The following is a 23,257-nucleotide window of genomic DNA, read 5'->3' on the forward strand; positions in this document are numbered from 1 at the left end:
ATAATATATAATTATATATATTATATATAATTAATAATAAATAATTTATTATTTATGCATTATTTATAAAATCAGATAATATTAGATTTTAACAGAATTTTTGAAACATTATTTTTTTATGGAAAAATTCAAAGACTGTCATGGAATGAAACTAAGGTGCTAATCCATTCCGTTTTGTTGGAATTTTTGTGTCATGTATGTAGACAATGTAGAGGAGGCATAGCCCTTACTATTTCTAACACAAATTTTTAAAATCCTACTAGAAGTTACTGAATCTTCTAGCTCAAATTATTGAGCTCAAAAACACTGTTCATGATTGATTCGCAATTATAATAGCGCATGTTATTATAATCATACAAACATATTATCTTCAAAATTTATGCAGAAACTATCAGATAATATTAGATTTTAACAGAATTTTTGAAACATTATTTTTTTATGGAAAAATTCAAAGACTGTCATGAAACTAAGGTTCTAATCCATTCCGTTTTATTGGAATTTTTGTGTCATGTATGTAGACAATGTAGAGAAACTAAATTAGAATCGGATTAACCTGATAATTATAATGGTTTTATCACTTAACTCTATCAAATAGATTTATAATAATTATACACTTCAGTTGATTGAAATAGTTCCATCATTTAGTAAATAATATTAATACTTTTGATAGAATGTTATTATATGTTGTTTCCAGTAGTTATAATGCTCAGTTCTAAAGGTAGCTCCATGTTCTTTATCAATGGACAATGTTATTAGATAAATTCACTAAAATTAGGAATGGACTCGCCGCACTTAAATACAAATCTTGAATATTATAATATTATAGTATCTCTGATAGTGATCTATCTATTCTAGCTCAATAACATCAATCTTTCAAAGAGAATAATTTTACTAAATGCTTTCACCTTGCAATAATTCCGGCATGTAGCCTATTAGTAAACTTTGTTAGTCGTCAATTGTCCATTTTTTGTAAATCAATGAAATTTTTAACAATGTGTACTTATTTTGTACTTGGCCTAATATGAATGTAAAATCACTCGTTGCTTCTATTATTCATGTTTTATATCTATGTGTAGTTAGGTACTGTTGAACCTAATGGTTGCACTAAGACTAAAGAGTAAAAAATATTGAAATTTGAAATAACAATAAAAAATGTAATAGACTACTAGTTCAAAGTGAAAGTAATATTGATGTATTTGGTAGTTTTTAATGAATTATTTTTGGATTGTTGGTGCGATTCGCAACATAATTTTACATGCAACTTAATTTTTATTGAATGAATATATTTTATAGAACTTTTAAATCACACTCTCAAGCATTCCTAAATCAATGTATCTTCTACTTGTTATTTTTATATTCTGTTCAATATTTTTCACATTCATCTAAAATAAGATAAAACAAACAATTCATACTATCAAATAAACCATGAATGTTAGTCATACTTTTAGAGATATCAATTAAATAATAAGAAAACAAACAATTTATACTCTGAAATAAACCATGAATTATAGAAGTCATAAGTATAGAGATATCAATTCTCCACATATTTAATTTTCATCAATTATTTTGAATGTCTTCTTGATTTTAGTAGCTATCCGTTGAATTAAAATTGTATTTATATTATAGGTACTTATAAAAGGTACTTAGTACTTAGTTACTTAGATGATTCGTTTACCTACCATTTTTTGCCTTATGAAACAGGGGTGTCTTCAACTTATATGATGAAGATGTCTGAATATAGAACTAAGGTTATTCATTAATGGATTTATAAAGTTGTCAAGTCTTCTTTTAGTTTATAATGTAATTGGATAAGAAGTACCACACTTTCGAGAAAAAATAAATCCACTTCTGAAATTGACTTCTGTGAAGTACATTTCATATTCAAATATTTTATTTACTTAATGTATTCGAATTAATTCAAGTTATCAACAAGTTATACTGTACTTGTTTAAATTGGACTTGATAAAAATGTTAAATAATGAAAATGATCAAGATTATTAGTACGGTATCTCAATATTCTCAGATTAATATTAATAACGATTTGTTGTCAATAATTGAATATCAAGTTCCCCATAACATTTATCAACCTTCAATAATATTATTCATGAATTATGTTAAGAAAGAAAATCATTGTTCCCCATGTTATTATTATTAAAAGTATCATTTTGTAAATGGTTATCAATAAAATTTACAAAGAAACGCTTTTCTATATTATTTCACAATTTCCTCGGTATTCACAGTACGTTACTGTATGTTGAGTGTTATATTGTAATTCTTGAAATTTGTGGAAAAATAATCTATAAATATAATACCGGTACTGTAATTTATTAATGAGGCAAATTTTACATGGGAAATTTTAATTTTGCTACTTCCACACTACATTAGTGTTGATACTCATTGCCTTGTAATACTCAGGCTAGGTTGCACAAAAGCTTGTTAAATTTTAATCGTGATTAATTTCACGAGAAGGCGTTTTTCAAAGACGGCTTCTCTGATTTGTTCTCGTGGAAATAATCACGATTAAGATTTAATCGGCTTTTGTGCAACCAGTACTCATACTCATATTCGTGATAAGAAGAGTCTATATTTGTACACTATATGGATATATCTTTGCATAAAAAGATTACTATAATAAAACAAAATAAATGTTATAGCACCCTTTATTCAAGTGGGGGTTCTAATTACGTAACTCACCATTTCTAAAAGGTACCTACCTACTCCATAAGTTTTAATCAGAATAGTTGTCTTTAATTTCCAAATCATTACAAACTCTGATTTTGTTAAAAATTTAAATACACATACTGACAACTTATACTTGCATGTTTATTATTTTTAAACAACTTGATAATGAAAGAATTTTGAGCAGTTCGAAGATTTTATTCTTTGTAGTTCCCAAATGTTTTTCCAGCTCCAACGCTAGTAAATGATTATTTTTCAATATCATGAGAATTACTGCAAATTTTCAGTTGAAAGTTGAATTTAACTTATATGAATTTGCTTGCAATTTCTATTATATTATTCAATTTTATTATAAGATTTTACAATATTCCTATTCCATTGATTCATTCATTTCATTCAATGACAATAAAAGTAGTGAAAAATAGGCATAGCCCTTACTATTTCTAACACAAATTTTTAAAATCCTACTAGAAGTTACTGAATCTTCTAGCTCAAATTATTGAGCTCAAAAACACTGTTCATGATTGATTCGCAATTATAATAGCGCATGTTATTATAATCATACAAACATATTACCTTCAAAATTTATGCAGAAACTATCAGATAATATTAGATTTTAACAGAATTTTTGAAACATTATTTTTTTATGGAAAAATTCAAAGACTGTCATGAAACTAAGGTTCTAATCCATTCCGTTTTATTGGAATTTTTGTGTCATGTATGTAGACAATGTAGAGAAACTAAATTAGAATCGGATTAACCTGATAATTATAATGGTTTTATCACTTAACTCTATCAAATAGATTTATAATAATTATACACTTCAGTTGATTGAAATAGTTCCATCATTTAGTAAATAATATTAATACTTTTGATAGAATGTTATTATATGTTGTTTTCAGTAGTTATAATGCTCAGTTCTAAAGGTAGCTCTATGTTCTTCATCAATGTACAATGTTATTAGATAAATTCACTAAAATTAGGAATGGACTCGCCGCATTAAATACAAATCTTGAATATTATAATATTATAGTATCTCTGATAGTGATCTATCTAGTCTAGCTCAATAACATAAATCTTTCAAAGAGAATAATTCTACTAAATGCTTTCACCTTGCAATAATTCCGGCATGTAGCCTATTAGTAAACTTTGTTAGTCGTCAATTGTGCATTTTTTGTAAATCAATGAAATTTTTAACAATGTGTACTTATTTTGTACTTGGCCTAATATGAATGTAAAATCACTCGTTGCTTCTATTATTCATGTTTTATATCTATGTGTAGTTAGGTACTGTTGAACCTAATGGTTGCACTAAGACTAAAGAGTAAAAAATATTGAAATTTGAAATAACAATAAAAAATGTAATAGACTACTAGTTCAAAGTGAAAGTAATATTGATGTATTTGGTAGTTTTTAATGAATTATTTTTGGATTGTTGGTGCGATTCGCAACATAATTTTACATGCAACTTAATTTTTATTGAATGAATATATTTTATAGAACTTTTAAATCACACTCTCAAGCATTCCTAAATCAATGTATCTTCTACTTGTTATTTTTATATTCTGTTCAATATTTTTCACATTCATCTAAAATAAGATAAAACAAACAATTCATACTATCAAATAAACCATGAATGTTAGTCATACTTTTAGAGATATCAATTAAATAATAAGAAAACAAACAATTTATACTCTGAAATAAACCATGAATTATAGAAGTCATAAGTATAGAGATATCAATTCTCCACATATTTAATTTTCATCAATTATTTTGAATGTCTTCTTGATTTTAGTAGCTATCCGTTGAATTAAAATTGTATTTATATTATAGGTACTTATAAAAGGTACTTAGTACTTAGTTACTTAGATGATTCGTTTACCTACCATTTTTTGCCTTATGAAACAGGGGTGTCTTCAACTTATATGATGAAGATGTCTGAATATAGAACTAAGGTTATTCATTAATGGATTTATAAAGTTGTCAAGTCTTCTTTTAGTTTATAATGTAATTGGATAAGAAGTACCACACTTTCGAGAAAAAATAAATCCACTTCTGAAATTGACTTCTGTGAAGTACATTTCATATTCAAATATTTTATTTACTTAATGTATTCGAATTAATTCAAGTTATCAACAAGTTATACTTTATTTGTTTAAATAGGACTTGATAAAAATGTTAAATAATGAAATTGATCAAGATTATTAGTACGGTATCTCAATATTCTCAGATTAATATTAATAACGATTTGTTGTCAATAATTGAATATCAAGTTCCCCATAACATTTATCAACCTTCAATAATATTATTCATGAATTATGTTAAGAAAGAAAATCATTGTTCCCCATGTTATTATTATTAAAAGTATCATTTTGTAAATGGTTATCAATAAAATTTACAAAGAAACGCTTTTCTATATTATTTCACAATTTCCTCGGTATTCACAATACATAACTATGTTAAGTGTTATATTATAATTCTTGAAATTTGTGGGAAAATAATCTATAACTATAATACCGGTACCGTAATTTATTAATGAGGCAATTTTTACATGGAAAATTTTAATTGCTTCTTCCACACTACATTAGTGTTGATACTCATTGCCTTGTAATACTCAGGCTAGGTTGCACAAAAACTGGTTAAATTTTAATCGTGATTAATTTCACGAGAAGGCGTTTTTGAAAGACGGCTTCTCTGATTTGTTCTCGTGGAAATAATCACGATTAAGATTTAATCGGCTTTTGTGCAACCAGTACTCATACTCATATTCGTGATAAGAAGAGTCTATATTTGTACTCTATATGGATATATCTTTGCATAAAAAGATTACTATAATAAAACAAAATAAATCTTATAGCACCCTTTATTCTTTAAAAAACTTGTCAATAAGTGTTTTTCAAAGATTACTATATATGTTAGTATCCTGCATCTTGTGCAGGAAATAATTCTGGTGATTTTCGTTTTTCAAATTAGAATCTGTTGATTGGCATTATCAATACTGGTACGTACAGCAATATTTTTTTTTTACTTTTCATCAGGGATTGAAATTTGATTTGCGTTCATCGTTCAGGCACATCGCGACTGCAAATTATTTATAGATTTACAGAGTAGGGCTATCCGTGTGATTTTCCAGAAGTTTTTATGTTTGCAGTAATAATTCATACTTTTCAAGGTCGTCTATTGCTGTGAAATAACCCGCAATTTCGGTACATTACCTCTCAATAAAGTACAAGATACACATTATTTCCCAATTACGCGTCAAGGTCACATGTCCAACATGATGGGTTTTCGAGTTACAGGGCAAACTCAGTGCAATTTTCACAGGCGTTGTTGATATGAAATCTCACTAAGATTTGCTTCAAACTGTCGGCATCGTTTGAACGGGAAGCGTTGATGTTATTCATATAGAAATGCTGACAGTTGAAAATGAATGGCACTACGGCTATTCTGTTACCTATTTCAACTAGCCACAATTATTGTGCCATTTATTATAACAGATAAGCATCCGTCCAGTGAAAATTGTGCTCATCAATTCTGAGAACAATGTACGTAATTTATTGGATAACGCTATAAGATTGAAATGGAATTACAGAAATGAATAAGAAGAGGGATATAGCCTCGAATAATCAAGGAAATTATAGTTTATTAACCTTTTTGAGCTTGATATAATGGAGTAATTGATTTCTCATACACAATGACGCAGTGTTTTATATAGAAATTTCTCTGTTTGGTGAATATTCGTACTGATAATTTTGTATTATTCTACTCCGAAGTAGGCATATTTTATAATAATTATAAAATTATGAATTAGCATTTTAATCAAATAAATTATTATTAAAATTAATTTGATTATCAAACAATTATGGTTTGATAATCTCTTGAATAAAATGTGGAGTACTGCTATCTGGGACTCATTATAAGCCTGGGCCTGATTTATAAGGCCCCCTACTACACGGGCGTCTTAACGCGATGAATTGATTCCGCTCGTTAGCTGAATGAATTGTCTCTAAAGATGCGTTCAGATTTACGCGCCGCGAACATGAGCATTATTCACTTTTAATCGGCTGATGCCAAGCTTTTTATATTTGTATCTTACCGTTTCTGTAAAAAAAACAGATATAATCAGCTGATTAAAAGTGAATTACTCAACTCGCGGCGCGTATATCTGTACGCACCTTTATGATGTAAACTATTCGAGCGTATTAGACGTTCTCCAAAAGAGATCATGTATTCTGAAGCGAGATAAATTCAGCGCGACTAGAACGCCCGGTATAGTTGGGACCTTAACATGGGTACAGTGATAATCCTTTAAGTACATGCCGTCATAGAGAAAATATAGTATAAGGAGATATACCATGTTATAAGGCGTTTATGGTCCAAATTTCAGTGTTGATTCAAGCCGATAGTCCTAGTAGTTATTTTTCGAGAAGCTATATGACGCTGGTAGTCTCTCATACTGTGCAGTTCCTACACTCTTGCCCGGCCAAAACAGTGATAATAGACAGTAGTCGACAGTAATCGGCTTGGAATTTGGAACATAAACGACCTATACCATGGATATATTTTTGGTCTATCTTTTCTTTATATGATGCTGTGAAGTACCTGTATAGTAGACAATATGAATCGGCCTTGATGAACAATATACCGGGGCACCTTTCTTCACATCCGCCATAGTTTTATCAGGTTTTGGTTTCAATGACATCAAGCACATCTCAATCTACAAGATTTTTATTCAAAATTTTCAATTATCACTATATCCTAACTATATGGCTCGTTTAAAAACACATTTAATATCAATTCTGCGATATCTTATCATTTCATTTGGAGAAATAAATAGTTGTAAGTTGATTGCCGATTCACGGCTGTGAATGTATTGTCCAAGCCACATCAATATCACTTAGAAATTTCAACTTCATCCACAATCAAAATTTCATCAAAAACTAGAGGTCAGCACCAACAGAGATTTTCACTCAATACATCACAATGGAGCAAAACTAAATTACAAACATATAAGTACTGTTCTGTACAAAAATTATTATTATTGTACATTCAACATTGTATTTTCTAATAGCTCATCAACCAATCATTTCACTCGTATGGTTTCCACCCAAAGCCGATCTCAAACCTTCAATTCATGATTATTTTCAAATAATTCACAAAACATCACTCAACTAACAGGAAATCACAAGCACTAGAATTAATAACAATTTAAAGTTAGTATCCTAATTATAATGTATCTTACATATGCTTGTAATAATAATTATATATACAAAAATACACAGGCACACTCATTTTGCATGTTGCAGCTTCAAAAATATGCTCACAGATTTTCAAGACTCAAAAGCAATGACTCCTCATGAATTGGCTTCCCATAGCCTATATCCATTCTAAGATGATTATGATGGAGATAGAGCATTGATGTCCTTTTTCTTCAAACATAAATATTCCCGCTATGAGAATAATCATCATCATTCAGATTATATTCAGTTTTATTCAAATTGTTATTTGTTATATTCGTATAATTTATTATTTATTTTTATTGTTTATATTTAGTCAAATAGCCTAAACGTTTCAGTTTAATTCAGATTGTTATTTGTGATATTGATAATATGAAAAAACGAACATTCACATTCAATTTTGAAGTGGCTTTAATTTTAACCATAAAACGTTTTTTACTATGACCCTACATAGGAGGTACTCCTACGACGAAATGTGAAACAAATTGATAAAAAATATCGTGACTCATATTTTTGAAGCAACAATCATACTATCCAATTACAAACTATTATACTAGAAGTAACTCTTAGATATATTTTAAGGTTCAACAATCTCTCGCTCTTTTTACAATATTATGGAATGTAAGTTTATCAACTATAAACGTTTAACAATTAATGGAAGTTTTTACATTTTTGACATTTATCACAATGCTTGCCCCTTACTTGTAACAGGAGTTATTAATCTACAATACGCCTATAACAATCAAAAATATATGATTATTTAAGTTGGTAAGGCCAGTTGTAAGATAAATATACCCTTATCAATAATTAAACAATAAGCAACAATAATTCTCATAGTTTTTAATACTATTTTATTCATTAACGATCACAACCGCAATATTGCACTCGATCTCTTTCTCAAACAATAATATAACAATTTTCTAGATCATTAGATTCGTCACCAGAATTAATGAAACGATCGTTGAGCAGTGAGAATGACATTTTATGGGATGAACTGAATTTTGGCTCTCAATGATCCATTAGTCATCAATATTGCTTTCACCCATTTTAAAACTACCTACCTATCGTACAGTTTGGATGTAATAGCGAACAATTATGACATATATTTGAACAAATAAATATAGGTATATTGTTTTTATAGAATTGAATTGTTTTTACAGAAATAGATTATTAATATTTTCAAATGATCGACTCTTGTTTTTGAGAAGTATTTTAAAAAAATAGACGTTAGTTTATAAAATCACTTCAGATTCAATTTATTTGAAATATCACACCCTGATTCAATATTGATTGGCGCTTTACTTTACGTAACTTAATTAAACAACAATGAGAAGTCGTTGATAGCAAACTTCTCCGAGAGAGAGATTATAATAATTTGCAGCTACTGTAAAAGTAGGTAGAACAGCTAATCCGCTATCACTTATCCACTTATCGATAGGAAATGGCGAATTAAGTAAGATTGCTTGTTTTTGAAATTTGTTGACTGATTACTTTTACTACTAATTCCTCCGTCGTTCTGAAAAGCGGCGTATGCAAAATCTGGTTTGAAGCGGTTCCATAAGTGTGACAACAGGTTTTCAGAAGGATAGGATCCAACAGATTTCACGTCCATCAAGAGACAGAGACAAGTCCTCGCCGTGCTTGTATGTGCACCGTTACCGTTATGTAGACAATCTTACATCAGATTGATTCGATCAGGTGCGAGGTGCTCAACCTAAAATGTTTGTCAACACAACTTAGAAAGCGTCAAGTCAACGTGTTGTCGATTGTTTATTGATAAATAGGCAGTTGGTGAAAGGGTGTCATCGTTCTACTAGCAAAAAAATTCTATCATTTTTGAAATAGTGAAATGAGTTTCAATTGCTTGTCATTAATATTGTATATCAACTTCATTCATGAATTTATGTTAATATTTGAGAAATTGATATCGAAAAAAATATTTTAAAAACAGTTGGGTAGCCAATAATTTCCACTATTTACATTTGAAACAACAACCATTCAATCAAGAAAGTTGAAATGTTGACTTGTTAAAATTGGCTATTTAATAGTTGAAAGGTTTTTCTTATATGAAGAACGTTGTTTTCATACGTTACCGTACTCCACAACTTCAATATTTAGAGCTTATTGAATCTTCGAAAATTCAATGCAACCTTATAATCAATAATAAAGAACATAACAAAGGTTATATATATACTCTCTTCTGTAAGTGAGTAAGTCATATTAATAAAATATCAATTTGATAAAAGGCACATCTTTGAAAGACCATACTTTCACGAAAAGATATTTTGTGGAGAAATTCCACAAAAAAGTGCATTGCTGATGCCTACAGTTGTCCTCTAAACAATAAGGATTCCATCCTCAGCTATTAACAAACAACTATTGAACAAACATTCGATAAATGATTTGAGACGTTGCTTAAAATATATTCAATTTTGTACATTACCATCTCTAATTTTTTCGTCCATACTAAAAATGGTTCAGGGAAAATATCCCAAACAATTACAATTTAGAATGTTATGTGGTGAAGACTAGTGACTTGTCCGTCACTAATAGAACCAGACGATATTGAGCGTTTTTAGAGGCGACAACACAATCAGCCAACTGAGAGCTTCCTGCCCTGCCGACTCTAAAAACGCCTCAAGAACGCTTATTATCGTCTCATCCTAAGTCACTCAGTCACAGTGTCTCTTTTCAGTGAAAACATGAGATAATATATACATTTTTAAAATGTAATTAATGTATAAACTCGATTATTGTTTATGTATTTTGACTTTGACTTCTATAAGCCATTCTCAAATCTCAATGTATGCCTACATTCTTCATGATTGTAAAGAGTATCACAAAGTACTCTCTTTCGAGTACTTTCAACCAACAAAAATTGGAGATGGTCAGGTAGCAAGAAAAAAACAAGTAAAATTAGTTCGTACGGCAACTCAGGCTGCTTATCACTTATCTAGTCAACAATTATGATTGTTTGTTTGAACGGATAGTCACGAACAGTGATTATCAGAGAGTATAGAATGTAACATTCTATGTTCTTTCATAAATGTAACATAATTCTATGTTCTTTCAAGTTACATTCTATACTTTCTGGTGATAACATCCAACAGTAGTGATAACCAGAGAGTATAGAATGTAATATTCTATGTTCATTCATGTTACATTCTATTCTCTCTGGTGATAACATCCCACAGTAGTGTCCAACGTGTCAAGCACCGGGATAGAGACCGCAAGCACGGAAGCGGTCGGGTGTGTGACGCACGGTAGCGGCTAGATGTCCCCGCGAGGATGATCCTCAGAGATGTGTGATGATGATCTCATCGTCGATGTCGTCCTTCTCGTCATCGGTCTCCTCGACGACTGGCGGCGGCCTCGTGTTGTTCTCAGCTGCAGCCAGAGCCTTAGCGTCGGCCGCTGCTGCTGCTTTCTTCATGCGCAGCTTCTTCTGTTTGTGCAGGAACTCGACTATGCAGTAGCCGATCATTCCGATGACCAGCACCACGAACATGACGTAGAGCTTCATGCGCGCGCACAGGTGTGTGCTGTAGGCGTAGGCCACCACGAAGCCGGCGCTCTCCCACAGACGGTAGTTACTGAACGCCGCTTCCTTGTTGCGTCTGAACAGTGTTCCGTAGATACCTGCAAACACACAAATTACATAGGTTTAGAGAACAGAGAAAAATAGGAAACCTAAAACCGAAGATTTGAGAAGAACTAAAGAAAACAACTATTGTACAAAACTACTATTGTTGAAAACAACTAGTAGTACGGTTCCTACTAGACCGACTAGTGCAAGCACTGGAAAAATGAAAGATGGCTTGAAATCGACTTTAGAATAGTAAGTATCGTTTAATGTGGATGACTCATTCATGTACAATATACATTGTATGTATTGAATAAAGTGATTGATTGATTGACTAAGGAGAGGAGGAAGAATATTTCACAAGCGATACCGATTAAATGAAGATAAACAGAATTCTATGTTATTGAACCCTCAGAAGACTCTCTTTCTATCCGAAAATATGATCAATTTATTATCGGATATGTGTTCAGAATCAAGTGTTTTGTATATACCGGCGTAAACAAAAACTCATAGGCTATGAGATAGAGAAAAAAGGACTACTGTACTGAAACCACAGATTTGAGAATGGTTGGTTGAACGAAATTGACCGTTTTCATTCACACCGAATATGACCAATGAGAGACAATGAGTATATTCACGTTGGTGCTGATGCATTGTACAATGTAATGTGCTAAGAAGGCATGACAAGATACGGAAAATTCTATTCTATTCTCAACTGAAGCTGAATAAAGTTGGAAAATATTCCTTTTCTCTAATGCTTAAAACAGGGCATTGATGATGATCTTTCGATATCGTGAAAAAAACAGAAACAATAAAAATGCATGAATTGAGTTAGTGGAGATTCGGAGATACATATCTGTTCTCTAAAATATGAGAAAATAATCTCAAGTAACTATTCAAATTGAACATTCTATTGAATATGAGAAAACAATCTCAAGTAACTATCTAAATTGAGCATTTTATTGAATATTAAACCTTCAAATTAATACTATCAAATACTAGGCCTAAATCTGTAACAATACGACAATATAAGTTTATTCCCCAACAAAGTTAGTTCATATACAAATAACAGTAATAATTGTTGTTCCTGAATGTTACAAATAACGAACGAATCGTCAGAGGTCAAATAGCAGTGAATGTCCAAGTTGTCAGTCAGATGATGCATGATAGCCAACTGTGGGACCATTGCAGATTGCAGAATTGTGACCGAGTGTGTTTTATTTGGAAGATGGTAGTTTACAATAATTATTATAATAATGAGAGGTGCTCTGTAGCGTGGTTCCGGCTGTGAAGACCTTCAACTTCACTTAATAATAATTGAGTCATGTGATTTCATTGAGCGTTAAGTTGAGCGAGCGCTTTTCCGCACAAGGAAAGCACAGCAAATAGTATTCCATGATCGGGCACGAAAGGTAGAGGAAATAATTCATTTACTGTATTGAAATTCGGGACACATCATTTTTGATGAATAATTGACTTTTGATTTTTACGTTCATGATCTCCAGCAGGCCAATTAAGTTCATGAAAATTCCACAAAATCGTTTTTATACAAATCTTTTTCCACAAAAAGAAAAAATCTGGTGTGGTACTCTCACACAACTTTCCTTGCTCATTGATCTATAAGCCTCATCCTTAAAAGAGGATAATTTCGGGGTATAACATTATGCCGATTGGCGGCTAAATAATTAAAACTATGATTATACTATTGTTATTGTTTTCAGAGTACATTTTCCTTTGTTTGAATTATAAAATTTGAGGATTTTTTAAAAGTTGTCAAAACAGCTGTTCTACAAATAAAATATCGAATATGAATAAACTGCTCTACCTACCTACCTCACGCACGAGAAGGAGGTTACAAAGTAAATTTCTCAGGGATGGGGTGGACCCCCTGTTAGTTTCCCAGGGAGAAGACTCATGCCAGTTAATAGAGCTGATAAATGACTATGAATTTGAAAAAAACGGTCTAGTCATTTTTGAGAGAATCGTGATGGAAATTTAACAAAATTCATTCTTCTCAGGAATATTACGGAGCTCCTGCAATTTTCCCAGAAATGAGACTCATGTCAGTTGATAGGGCTTATAAATAGCTATCTAGGGTATAAATTTGAAGAAAATCGTTAGAGCCGTTTTCGAGAAAATCGTGAAAAATATGTTTTTTTAGCCATTATCCGCCATTTTGAATTGAATTTTATTGAATTTCTTATTGTCGGATCCTCATGATATAAGGACCTTAAGTTTAAAATTTCAAGTCAATCGGTTAATTAGGAATGGAGTACACACACACACACACACACACACACACACACACACACACACACACACACACACACACACACACCACACACACACACACACACACACAGACCAACGCCCAAAAATCATGTTTTTGGACTCAGGGGACCTTGAAACGTATAGAAAACATGAAATTAGGGTACTTTAAATTTTTTGGAAAGCAATACTTTCCTTACCTATGGTAATAGGGCAAGGAAAGTGAAAAATAAGTAAAAACATTAAAACAAAAAAAAATATTAGATCACAATAAAGTAGCAGAAGTGGATTTCGGAAAGGTGACTCAGCCAGTTCACTTGTCTCTACATGAAGAACTTTCACAACCTCAGTATTTTTGTATCAATTCGCTCCTAATAGTCGTTGGCGGTAAATTGCTAGGATCATGATTAACAATTCTCAGCAACATGAATATTGCAAGTAAATCCATGAGATTCTTAAAATGTGTTGAAATAGAAACTGAGAAACACGTGAAATTTATTGAATCTTATTTGGAATTATCCAGGATTCTTCAAGAATCGATCAAGTAGGAAGCATCAATATGTAGTACATCGAACCATGTAATTACTGGTGAGAGTTTTTTGTATTTAAAATTGCGTTCAATCAATCCGTATAGACGATTTACGAGCTAATTGATCTTCATAATATATCAGGCATAGCATATTACCTTGTTATACTGATAGCGAATCGTGATTATTAAACAAATTATTTAGCTCCATTCAAGGCGATTTCTATTATGCACGTGACTGAAAATATAAATACGATATCTGGTTTGAACCAGAATTTTATTTCCTCAGCTTTTGCTGAGTGCTTGGCATCAAATCAAACAAGTTACTTCCCAATGTTGACACCAGTGAGGATAGAATGTAGCATTCTATACTCTCTGGTTGACACGCCAGTCATATTATTGAATAATAAATTAATTTCTCTTAGAATAATGAGCTATTGTACCATGATTTTCATGACCTATTCAATAAGTACCTACCTCGATACTTTTATAATTTTTCAGAGATTCTGGAGCTGTTTATAGAACAGTTTCCATTTTCCAATCCATGTATGATGTAATTTATTATTATTTAACTGAGTTTGATGCTAATAAGCCATGGGAGCTACTAAATGACCTAGAAATTGACTCTAAATCCTATACTATTGAACGAGCAACTTCTGTTTATATGTTTGGATGTTTAGATGTTTATATGTTTGTATTTCACCGGATCTCGAAAACGGCTCTAACGATTCTCACGAAATTCAGAACATAGTAGGTTTATAATATAAAGATTCGATTGCACTAGGTCTCATCCCTGGAAAAACTCGCTGAAGGACATTAGAAGGATAATTATTATTCATCCTTGGAAAAACAGCTGATAATAATTATTTCGTCGTCTGTTGGTGATGGAAGTGAGTGAGCGAGTTCATGTGTGTGGGACTGTGTCAAAATTATGACTCAGCTGTTGAACTTTTGTAATCATTCAATCAGGTACTTAGTGCTGGTTGCCAAAAAGCCGGGTTATTTTCAATCCTGATTAATTCTAGTAGATCCATCTTTTTGAAATGGTCTTCTCTGATTTGGTTCACGTGAAGTTGATCAGGATTAAAATTTTACCGGATTTTGTGCAACTGGGCCTTTGTGAGGGAAATTTTTGCATTCCTCTGGGAATTATTTAATTTATTTATTTATTCGTGGATAGAATCACAAATCATATAAATATGATTAGGAAGGAACAACAGGCTTGGCCCAAATCTATTCCTTTCCTAAATTTTGATAAATTAATAAAATGTTCAAAAATAGGTTGTTTCTACTGTAAAACGTTCAAGTTCAATTTTCGACCAAAAATATATACAAGCTATACATTTTTAGTTTATAGAAATTAAAACACCAAACTATATACAAATATAACACTTAATTATCACTTCATATTGAATTAATCAAGTTATTTTATAAAATTTTGAACCCAAAAATACACAGAACTTCTCTCACTAAGCACAACTGTTATAAACTTTATAACAATCTCAATTTACTGTGATTAGATAGAACATTTCTGTATGAATTCTATTATAATTTCTTCTTTCGTAATAATTCTATTATGCTTTTGTACTCCAGAGCGAAGCTCGGTCCCCGATATTTCATATAAAATATACACTCTTAGTTGAAATATACTCTCAACATTCTCAACATAGTTCAACATTTGAACTATAGCATAGGTCAATAACTATTATAGTATTAGTATAGTTCATATAGCTATATAGTCTCAATATAGTTCAACAGATGAACTATACTCTCAACTGAAATCAATATCAACATTGATTCATGAAAATTCATCGAAGCATTCTACGTGAGAGTTACGTATTGACAGAGAGTAAATTTCATGAGAGTACACTTCGGCTTTTCTATTTATTCTGTAACTCTGTAACTGATGGTTTCACACATATATCAACAATTTCACAAAATATCCTGGATACTCAATTTCGATTAATCAAGATTAATAATTTAATTTCAGATTCAATCTGGATCGAACAATCTATTTAGGATTCAGTTGAACTTTGAACTAGACACATCGAATCTCAACCTAGAAGTTACCTGGAATAAGTTTACCTATCTATAGGACAGTATTAGGTGTTATATTAGTTGAAAAAAAATATCAAGAATTAGGTGGCTAATTATTAGGATGAGGCGCCGATAGTTGAAAATTAAAATTTGAAATTAGAATTCAGAGCGCAGGTCCACTAATTATGTATTGTTTGTAGATAAACTGATCAGCGGGTGATCGACTGGTCGATGCTGGAAGATATCAATTAAGATAGAGAGAGAAAGAGAGAAATAGAGAGAGATTGAGCGAGAGAAATATATATAGAGAGAGAGTGAGCGTGTGAGAGAAAGAGAGAGAGAGTGATAGTGAATGTGTGAGAGACAGAGAGAGAGAGTGAAACTATACTGATGAAGGGCGGTGTCGTCTGAGGTGTCTCCAGGCGGTTGAGTTCAATGACTCGACTTTGACGTTGAATCGACTGCTTGGCGGTCGCAAATAGCAACTGAATGACATCTTGTAGCTGAGTCCCAGCTTCCTTTCTTCACTTGCGATTTGCCATAAACCTGCAGATCTTGTCGATAGTTGAGAAGTAGTGCAACAAATGCACAAGTTCATAACTCTCCGGTAGGAGGAAACGTGTTGTCAAGTTACATCTCAACTCATGATTTAGCATGAAAAGTTGGCTAAGTCAAATCTTATACAGGAAGGAAAGACCGCATCCTGCGTCAAATGAAGATAAGTTTTAATCAATCTTACGATAATGTGGACCAATATACTGTCATTAGAAATTCAATAATTGAAATAATTACGGGACATCAAAACCGCAATCCTTTCAGTTTTTTGGGAGTATTTTCTTTTCTCATCCTAACCTTTGCCTTCCTACGAATCTGACTCAATCTGAGGTGGTAATGAATATAAACGAGACTATATCTACGAAATACCAAGATTGGCAATATTTTCTCTATGACTATTAAATCAGATACCTCTGTAATATAACTACCTGAAGAACCACCATACCAATGGATGATAACTACCACAATACACCATATAATTTATCATCACTACCACAAAAAAGATTGGTGAATTTCCATTTCTCTTCCTTTCAAATTTGCATAATTCCAGTAGATTGAAGAAGACGGTATGAATGATTAATTTCCATTTCTCTTGAGCTTAACGTCCAATATTATCAGTAGAAGAATCAAGGGATGATTTTGTCTATCTAAGCTACTATATCAAGGTCACCACTAGACCACTCAGTTTATAATAATTATTGCTTGCCACCGGTCCCTTCGTAAGAGAAACAAACTCATTTCCATAGTTTGAATTTATTTTTTCATTTTTGCCCATTTCCGATCTATTGTTGTCCATTCTCCGTATACTCATCCATTTCCAATAGTTGAAAATTCATTTCATCTTCACTTATCTCTTCTCTCCATTCATGAAATATCATCATAAAAATAGAAACGTTTATATTTATCATTCATCCCCTCTTCATCATCTATGCTTAAAATACTTTTAGAAAGTTGCCTTTGTAAATGAATAAATGAATGAATGAACGAATGAAAAATAAATAGATGAATTATTTAAAGATTGTAAGAGCAATGACTGACCGTTGACTTGCGTCTGCCAGACGGCATCGCCGACTCCCCAGAGGCCGGAGATGGTGAAGAAGATGTAGGGCTTGTCAGGGTGGGGTCGCCAGTTGAGCAGCACGAATATGAGGCAGGCGTGCACCACGGCACCCAGAGCCATCAGCGGGAAGCGGCCGACGAACTTCATCAGCGAACCGAACACCAGCGAACAGATCGCGTTCACCACTCCGAAGCAGATCATCACGTAGCCCACTGACGAAATGCCCATTGCGCACGAGATGTATGCCTGCAAAAACAATTTGTTATTCATTAATACAGAAAATAGAATCGATTTATTTGAATTTTGTTGTGAATTGAATTGAATGAATTTATTCAATGCCATAGAATAATACAACATGTTATAGAGTATAATACATACACAGGGTATAGCAACTACAAAAAATTCAAATTAATTAAATAAAGCAATACATAATAGTGGGAATTATCCCCATTTCTTTGATAAAACCATTATTACTATTACTAAATACTATTATTATTATTATAAACTATAGATCTATAATTAATATTATACGGAAATGTATTATTACGGTGAATGTGCAGCAATTTGTGAATGTGTTGTATTATTGTATTATGAATTATGTTGTATTATTCGAAGGCAGAATAAAGTTCATTTTCATTTAAAGAAAACCGGAGACTTAAAAATGGCATGAGTGCTGAAACTAGTAGAGTTGTAGAGTTAATGTAAAACAGTTTAATAGGGTACTATTTATTTCTAAAATAATCTAGATCAGAATCTAAGTAAAAATTTAAGTTATTTCTAAAATAATTTAGATCAGAATCTAAGTTTTTTCAACGAAGGATTTGACACTCCTGCGTTTGTAATCCAATAATTCTAGATACTAAGTGAATATTAGATAATTTAGTGATACTAATAATTAATGTAGTTATAGGATGTGTTGTAATAACTGTTTCTCCATGGTATTTAGAAAAAATACTAAATCAAACATCCACTTGACACTGGAAACATATTCTTTAGTGCCTGATGGAGAACTCCTTAATGGATGAAAATTAATTTTTGCAGTGTACAAACAGGAAATCTGTTTCCCAAGACTGAGAGATTGTATGAGAGGGAGTAACAGTGTAGGTATATAGGTGAGCAGCACCTGAACAGAGAGTATATACAACATAGATGTATCACCTGAACATATTATTTGTTGGTCCAGTCTATAGTGTACTATTTTCTTTGCCCAATCCTTGAGATAAACATCTTTCGAATACCAAATGAGAAATTGGGTCCAGATTTCGTCAGATTTTCAGTTTCCAAATGATATTTGTAAATTTTATTTTATGGAGTTCTGTCTGTAGAATGCTTGCATTGTTATTAGTTTCTTGACTAAGATACCCGAAATTTCTAAACTGAATTAAGTTTATACATTACATGGTTATTCTTACAAATTTTTACAATTATTCATTTCTAGAGCTTTTGTCTATAAAATAATGACAAGCTAGAAGTTGTGAATTGTACGAAAAATATTTTTTCCACTTGAGAGACCTGTCAATGAATTGTTTTGTTCTGTGGAGCAAAAATAACTACTTAGCCGAATAAAGTAACCGTCCGAATACTCCGGATACGACGTTAAATAATCCTGAAGGGATTTCCAAACGAAGCGCGAAAATAATTCAAGGACATTTCACACTGGACAGAGCGTCTTCAGAGCGTAAAGACAGCCGCAATACGTAATAATGGCGTACGCAGACAATGGATGACACCTCTGCTATGCAGCAAGCTGGAAATTAAAGAGTGCCGACCGATTGATGGTCTAATAACGATTGCCGTCCTTGACAAAGAGAGAGAATCGGGTCAGAAGATCGCGGTCTCTTTCCTGAAGAACGATTGAATGGCACAGCTCAGGTCGAAGCGAGCTCTTCACAAAGCACAAAGAAATGCTTTCGCTATTACGCTATACATGCAAAGTATGCGAACTTCAAGGTTCTGGTGAAACTTTCCTAAAAGGAACAGCTTCATCGACAGAATTGTTTCTCAAAAACCTCACCCAGTTTGTAAGTGATTATTCTAATGAAGAATGGTCTTTTGCCTGATGATATCACAGTCGAATAATGTTTACGGCTGAATTATGACAGTCGTAAGGCCCATTGACGGTTTAAATGATATATTCAGGCGGTGGGATCTTCCCGAAAGGGACTCCCCACCACAAATCCATACGAACTTACTTTATGGTATCTATCCTCTGAGTATGTCTACTTGATATTTTGGTTGAGTGTATGGTAGTTAGTCGGTGTGAGATGAGAATTTGATGATGAATTTGGTTGTTGTGTGATGAGATGATCAAACAACCATAACATTGGCGGGATTCGTACCCACGACCAGACGCAGCGATAGCAGAAGTTGCAACGTTCCAGACCTTGTGGTCACTTTATAAGATAGGAAAGGTGAACATATTCTCTCAAAATTGTCTTCTTATTATTGTCAATCTTCGCTTGTGTATGTATTAGGAAAGATGCATTGAAGTATTTATAGGTATTTATACATTGATAAATACAATATCATCCTGAACTAAAAATGATTGGGAAAGGAACAGCAACTATTCAAGATACTTCTTTAATACGTCGTGAATTTCTGCTTGTGCAGAAATACGTATTAGGAGAGCTGTATTGAAGAAAGATGCTAAATTCTGAACCAAGATACTATTTTTGGGATGTTCAAATACGTGACATTTCACAAGAATGGCATCGTTGTCAAATATGCTGAAGGCAAGCTAAATTTGTCTCAGGTAGAGGCGAAAAGACTCTTGGAGGCTCATTGATAAAACCACACAATAGTGGTCTGTATGAGCCGTGACGAATTCTCGGCACAAAAATCTACTCAAAGTGTTCTTTTAACATATCATTATCCATTATCGGCTGTTCCAAGGATCTCCGAATTTGAATCTATTATGTCTGTTATGGCGATGAACGCGTCTTCATATCTCAAATCTCTCTTCAAAGATGCGTATCGTGTATTGTGCATCGTACATCTCACTCCTTTTTTCAAGAATACTACTAAATCAATCAACTTCTAGACCATAAGTAGTGATTTAGTTATATTATAATACTTTATCTATTTATGTTACTTACTGTAATTTCAATTGTCATACTCCAAAGTCAAAGCAGAAATGCTCTCTATTCTTTAAAAACGCTAAAAAATATTTTACAATAAGATTTTGTAATCTCTCTTCGCTAATTCAGGGGAATTCCTCATATTTATTCTGTTTTGAATGAACTTATAGAAATTACCATTATTCTATCCAAATTTAGGAACATTCCTCTTAATTGATGTATATAGAATACTGTCAACCCTCTTGAATGCTACAAATTTCAATTTTATAGAAATGACTATATTCAAGTTTAGGAACATTCCTCATAATGTGTATAAGACCAAATGAATCCACTTGAAGGCCACTAAATGACATCAAGAAACCAATCGAATAAAGGTGGATTCAGTATTATTACAATTATATTGAACTCAGGCAGATCTCTTAAAAATTGGGACAAGAATTCGATTCAGCAATTGAAATTCTAATCTCTCACCAATAGAAATTGTCAATTTGTCAAGTTTCAAAAATTGTAATGAAGATGAATTCAATTGGTGCATATTGAGCGAGTAGAGATGGTAACGAAGAAATGAGCAAACTGCATGAATGATGATTTCAATTTTATCATTAAGGGTGGGCTGTAAGAATAGCTCTTTTTAACTGTAGAAAGATACGACTTCTGCAAGACGTGAGACGCCTCTTGTCATATGAAATGGTTGACTACAGCATGAAGATGTTAAGGATCAAAGACTTGCTAGAAAACTAAAACGCTGATCAAAAATGTTTTTGAAAGAAATTTGTAAATATAAATATTGTAAGTTTTTACCTGTGTGAAGTCAGCTCCAATGAAAGCCTGCTCCATTCCTATCCATACGGTGATAGGAATGAGCAACTGTTGGTAGGGCTTCTTCAGCTGATAGGCTGTTGCTGAAAGTAGCTGAATACCACTTAGTTCTGTACTGTCGTTTCTTCTCTGCTTCTCTCCATACCTGTGAAACATTAAATAAGAATTAATTATTCGATCAAAACATTAAAAAGCCATTGCAATATAGAGTACTGTAAAGAAGAATCGAGAATTAATATATTTTCACAAGAAACTCTAGACTCGACTATCAGTCAGTCAAATATCAAGGAGTTCACGAGGAAAGATTGAATAAATAGCACTATTGCTTTAATTAACTCTTTAAAACATTTTTTAAATCAAATGAAGTAAACATAAAACATAACAATAATATTTATCTGCAATATCAACAGCTGCTGGAACGATTATGAGGTCCAGATAGTATTTTTTGTTAGTGATATTTCTTGTCCTGGTAATCTTCAAGTCTTGTTATCATGAATCATAATCTAGATCAAACTGGAATTGATATGACGGAAGGAAAAGGGAGAATCCGTACATATACCTACTAGTGAAATCTTTGTATTGGCTATCTGAATATTGTACTGGTAGGAATCAGTGAAGTATTCTTGGAGATGATGAAATAAAGAGTGAAATCCTCCAATAGAACAACGAACTGTTTGTTCCCGGCCGTTGATATTTGGCGAGCTTAGACCAGAGAGTATAGGTCCTATACCATAGGATTATAGAATGTTTTAAATGTTATACTCTCTGGTTTAAACACGGTACTTTCATTGGTCAACAGATAACGGCCAATCGTAGGGCTTCACCCATACTATAATAATATTCTGCTGCTCAATGATCCAACTTTCAGTTTATGGAGTTGAAGGAGTTCTTAGGGAGTTGAAGGTACATTGTTATCTAACACTATTAAACAGCTTCTCTCACACTACTAGTTGGAAGTTGAGGAGAATCCAGTTTTAAACCAATCGTAGATTCATTAGAATCTTTAGATAGTAAAACAAGGAAATGTGGATTAGTGGAGGAGTTATGTTTTCCATTCATAAATCTCAATTCGCCAAAAGTCCTTCAATATAAAGTTGATTCCAGTATGTATGTTACAATAGTATTTTCCTATATTACCATGAGAATAATGTCATCGTACAATTCTCAATCTATGAATTTAAATTGATAATAATCAAAAATGTAGGATCATGAAATTAAATAAAAATGTTTTGGAATCCTTGTTGGAGACCTGGAGCTTGTTTCAAGCTCTCTGAGTAGCAATATCGTTTTAGAGGGCCCGATACATTGATGAATGTGAGTTCATGATATTGTTTGATACCTGTTGAGTGCTTATTATTTATTAGAGAATAAATACTAATCTCGTACCTTTGTAATTTCGATCTATTTCGCTAAAAA

At 32.2% G+C, this 23,257-nt stretch overlaps 1 protein-coding gene across 3 annotated transcripts in view; it reads right to left on the minus strand.

Moving 5' to 3' along the window:
• Positions 1–7,391: 7,391 nt before the first annotated feature.
• The window catches only part of LOC111053121 (UNC93-like protein), a 106,716-nt gene continuing 90,850 nt past the window's right edge, over positions 7,392–23,257 (minus strand). For all 3 annotated transcript variants that reach the window (XM_039431246.1, XM_039431245.1, XM_039431244.1), the window contains exons 5-7: positions 21,824–21,986; positions 17,924–18,191; positions 7,392–11,555 (exon numbers count right to left, since the gene is read on the minus strand). In XM_039431246.1, coding sequence (XP_039287180.1) covers positions 11,212–11,555; positions 17,924–18,191; positions 21,824–21,986 — 775 coding nt within the window. In that variant the 3' untranslated portion in view covers positions 7,392–11,211. The remainder of the gene's footprint in view (positions 11,556–17,923; positions 18,192–21,823; positions 21,987–23,257) is intronic.

This window comes from Nilaparvata lugens, chromosome 6 (assembly GCF_014356525.2).
Source record: "Nilaparvata lugens isolate BPH chromosome 6, ASM1435652v1, whole genome shotgun sequence".
NCBI classification, from domain to species: Eukaryota; Metazoa; Arthropoda; class Insecta; order Hemiptera; family Delphacidae; genus Nilaparvata; species Nilaparvata lugens.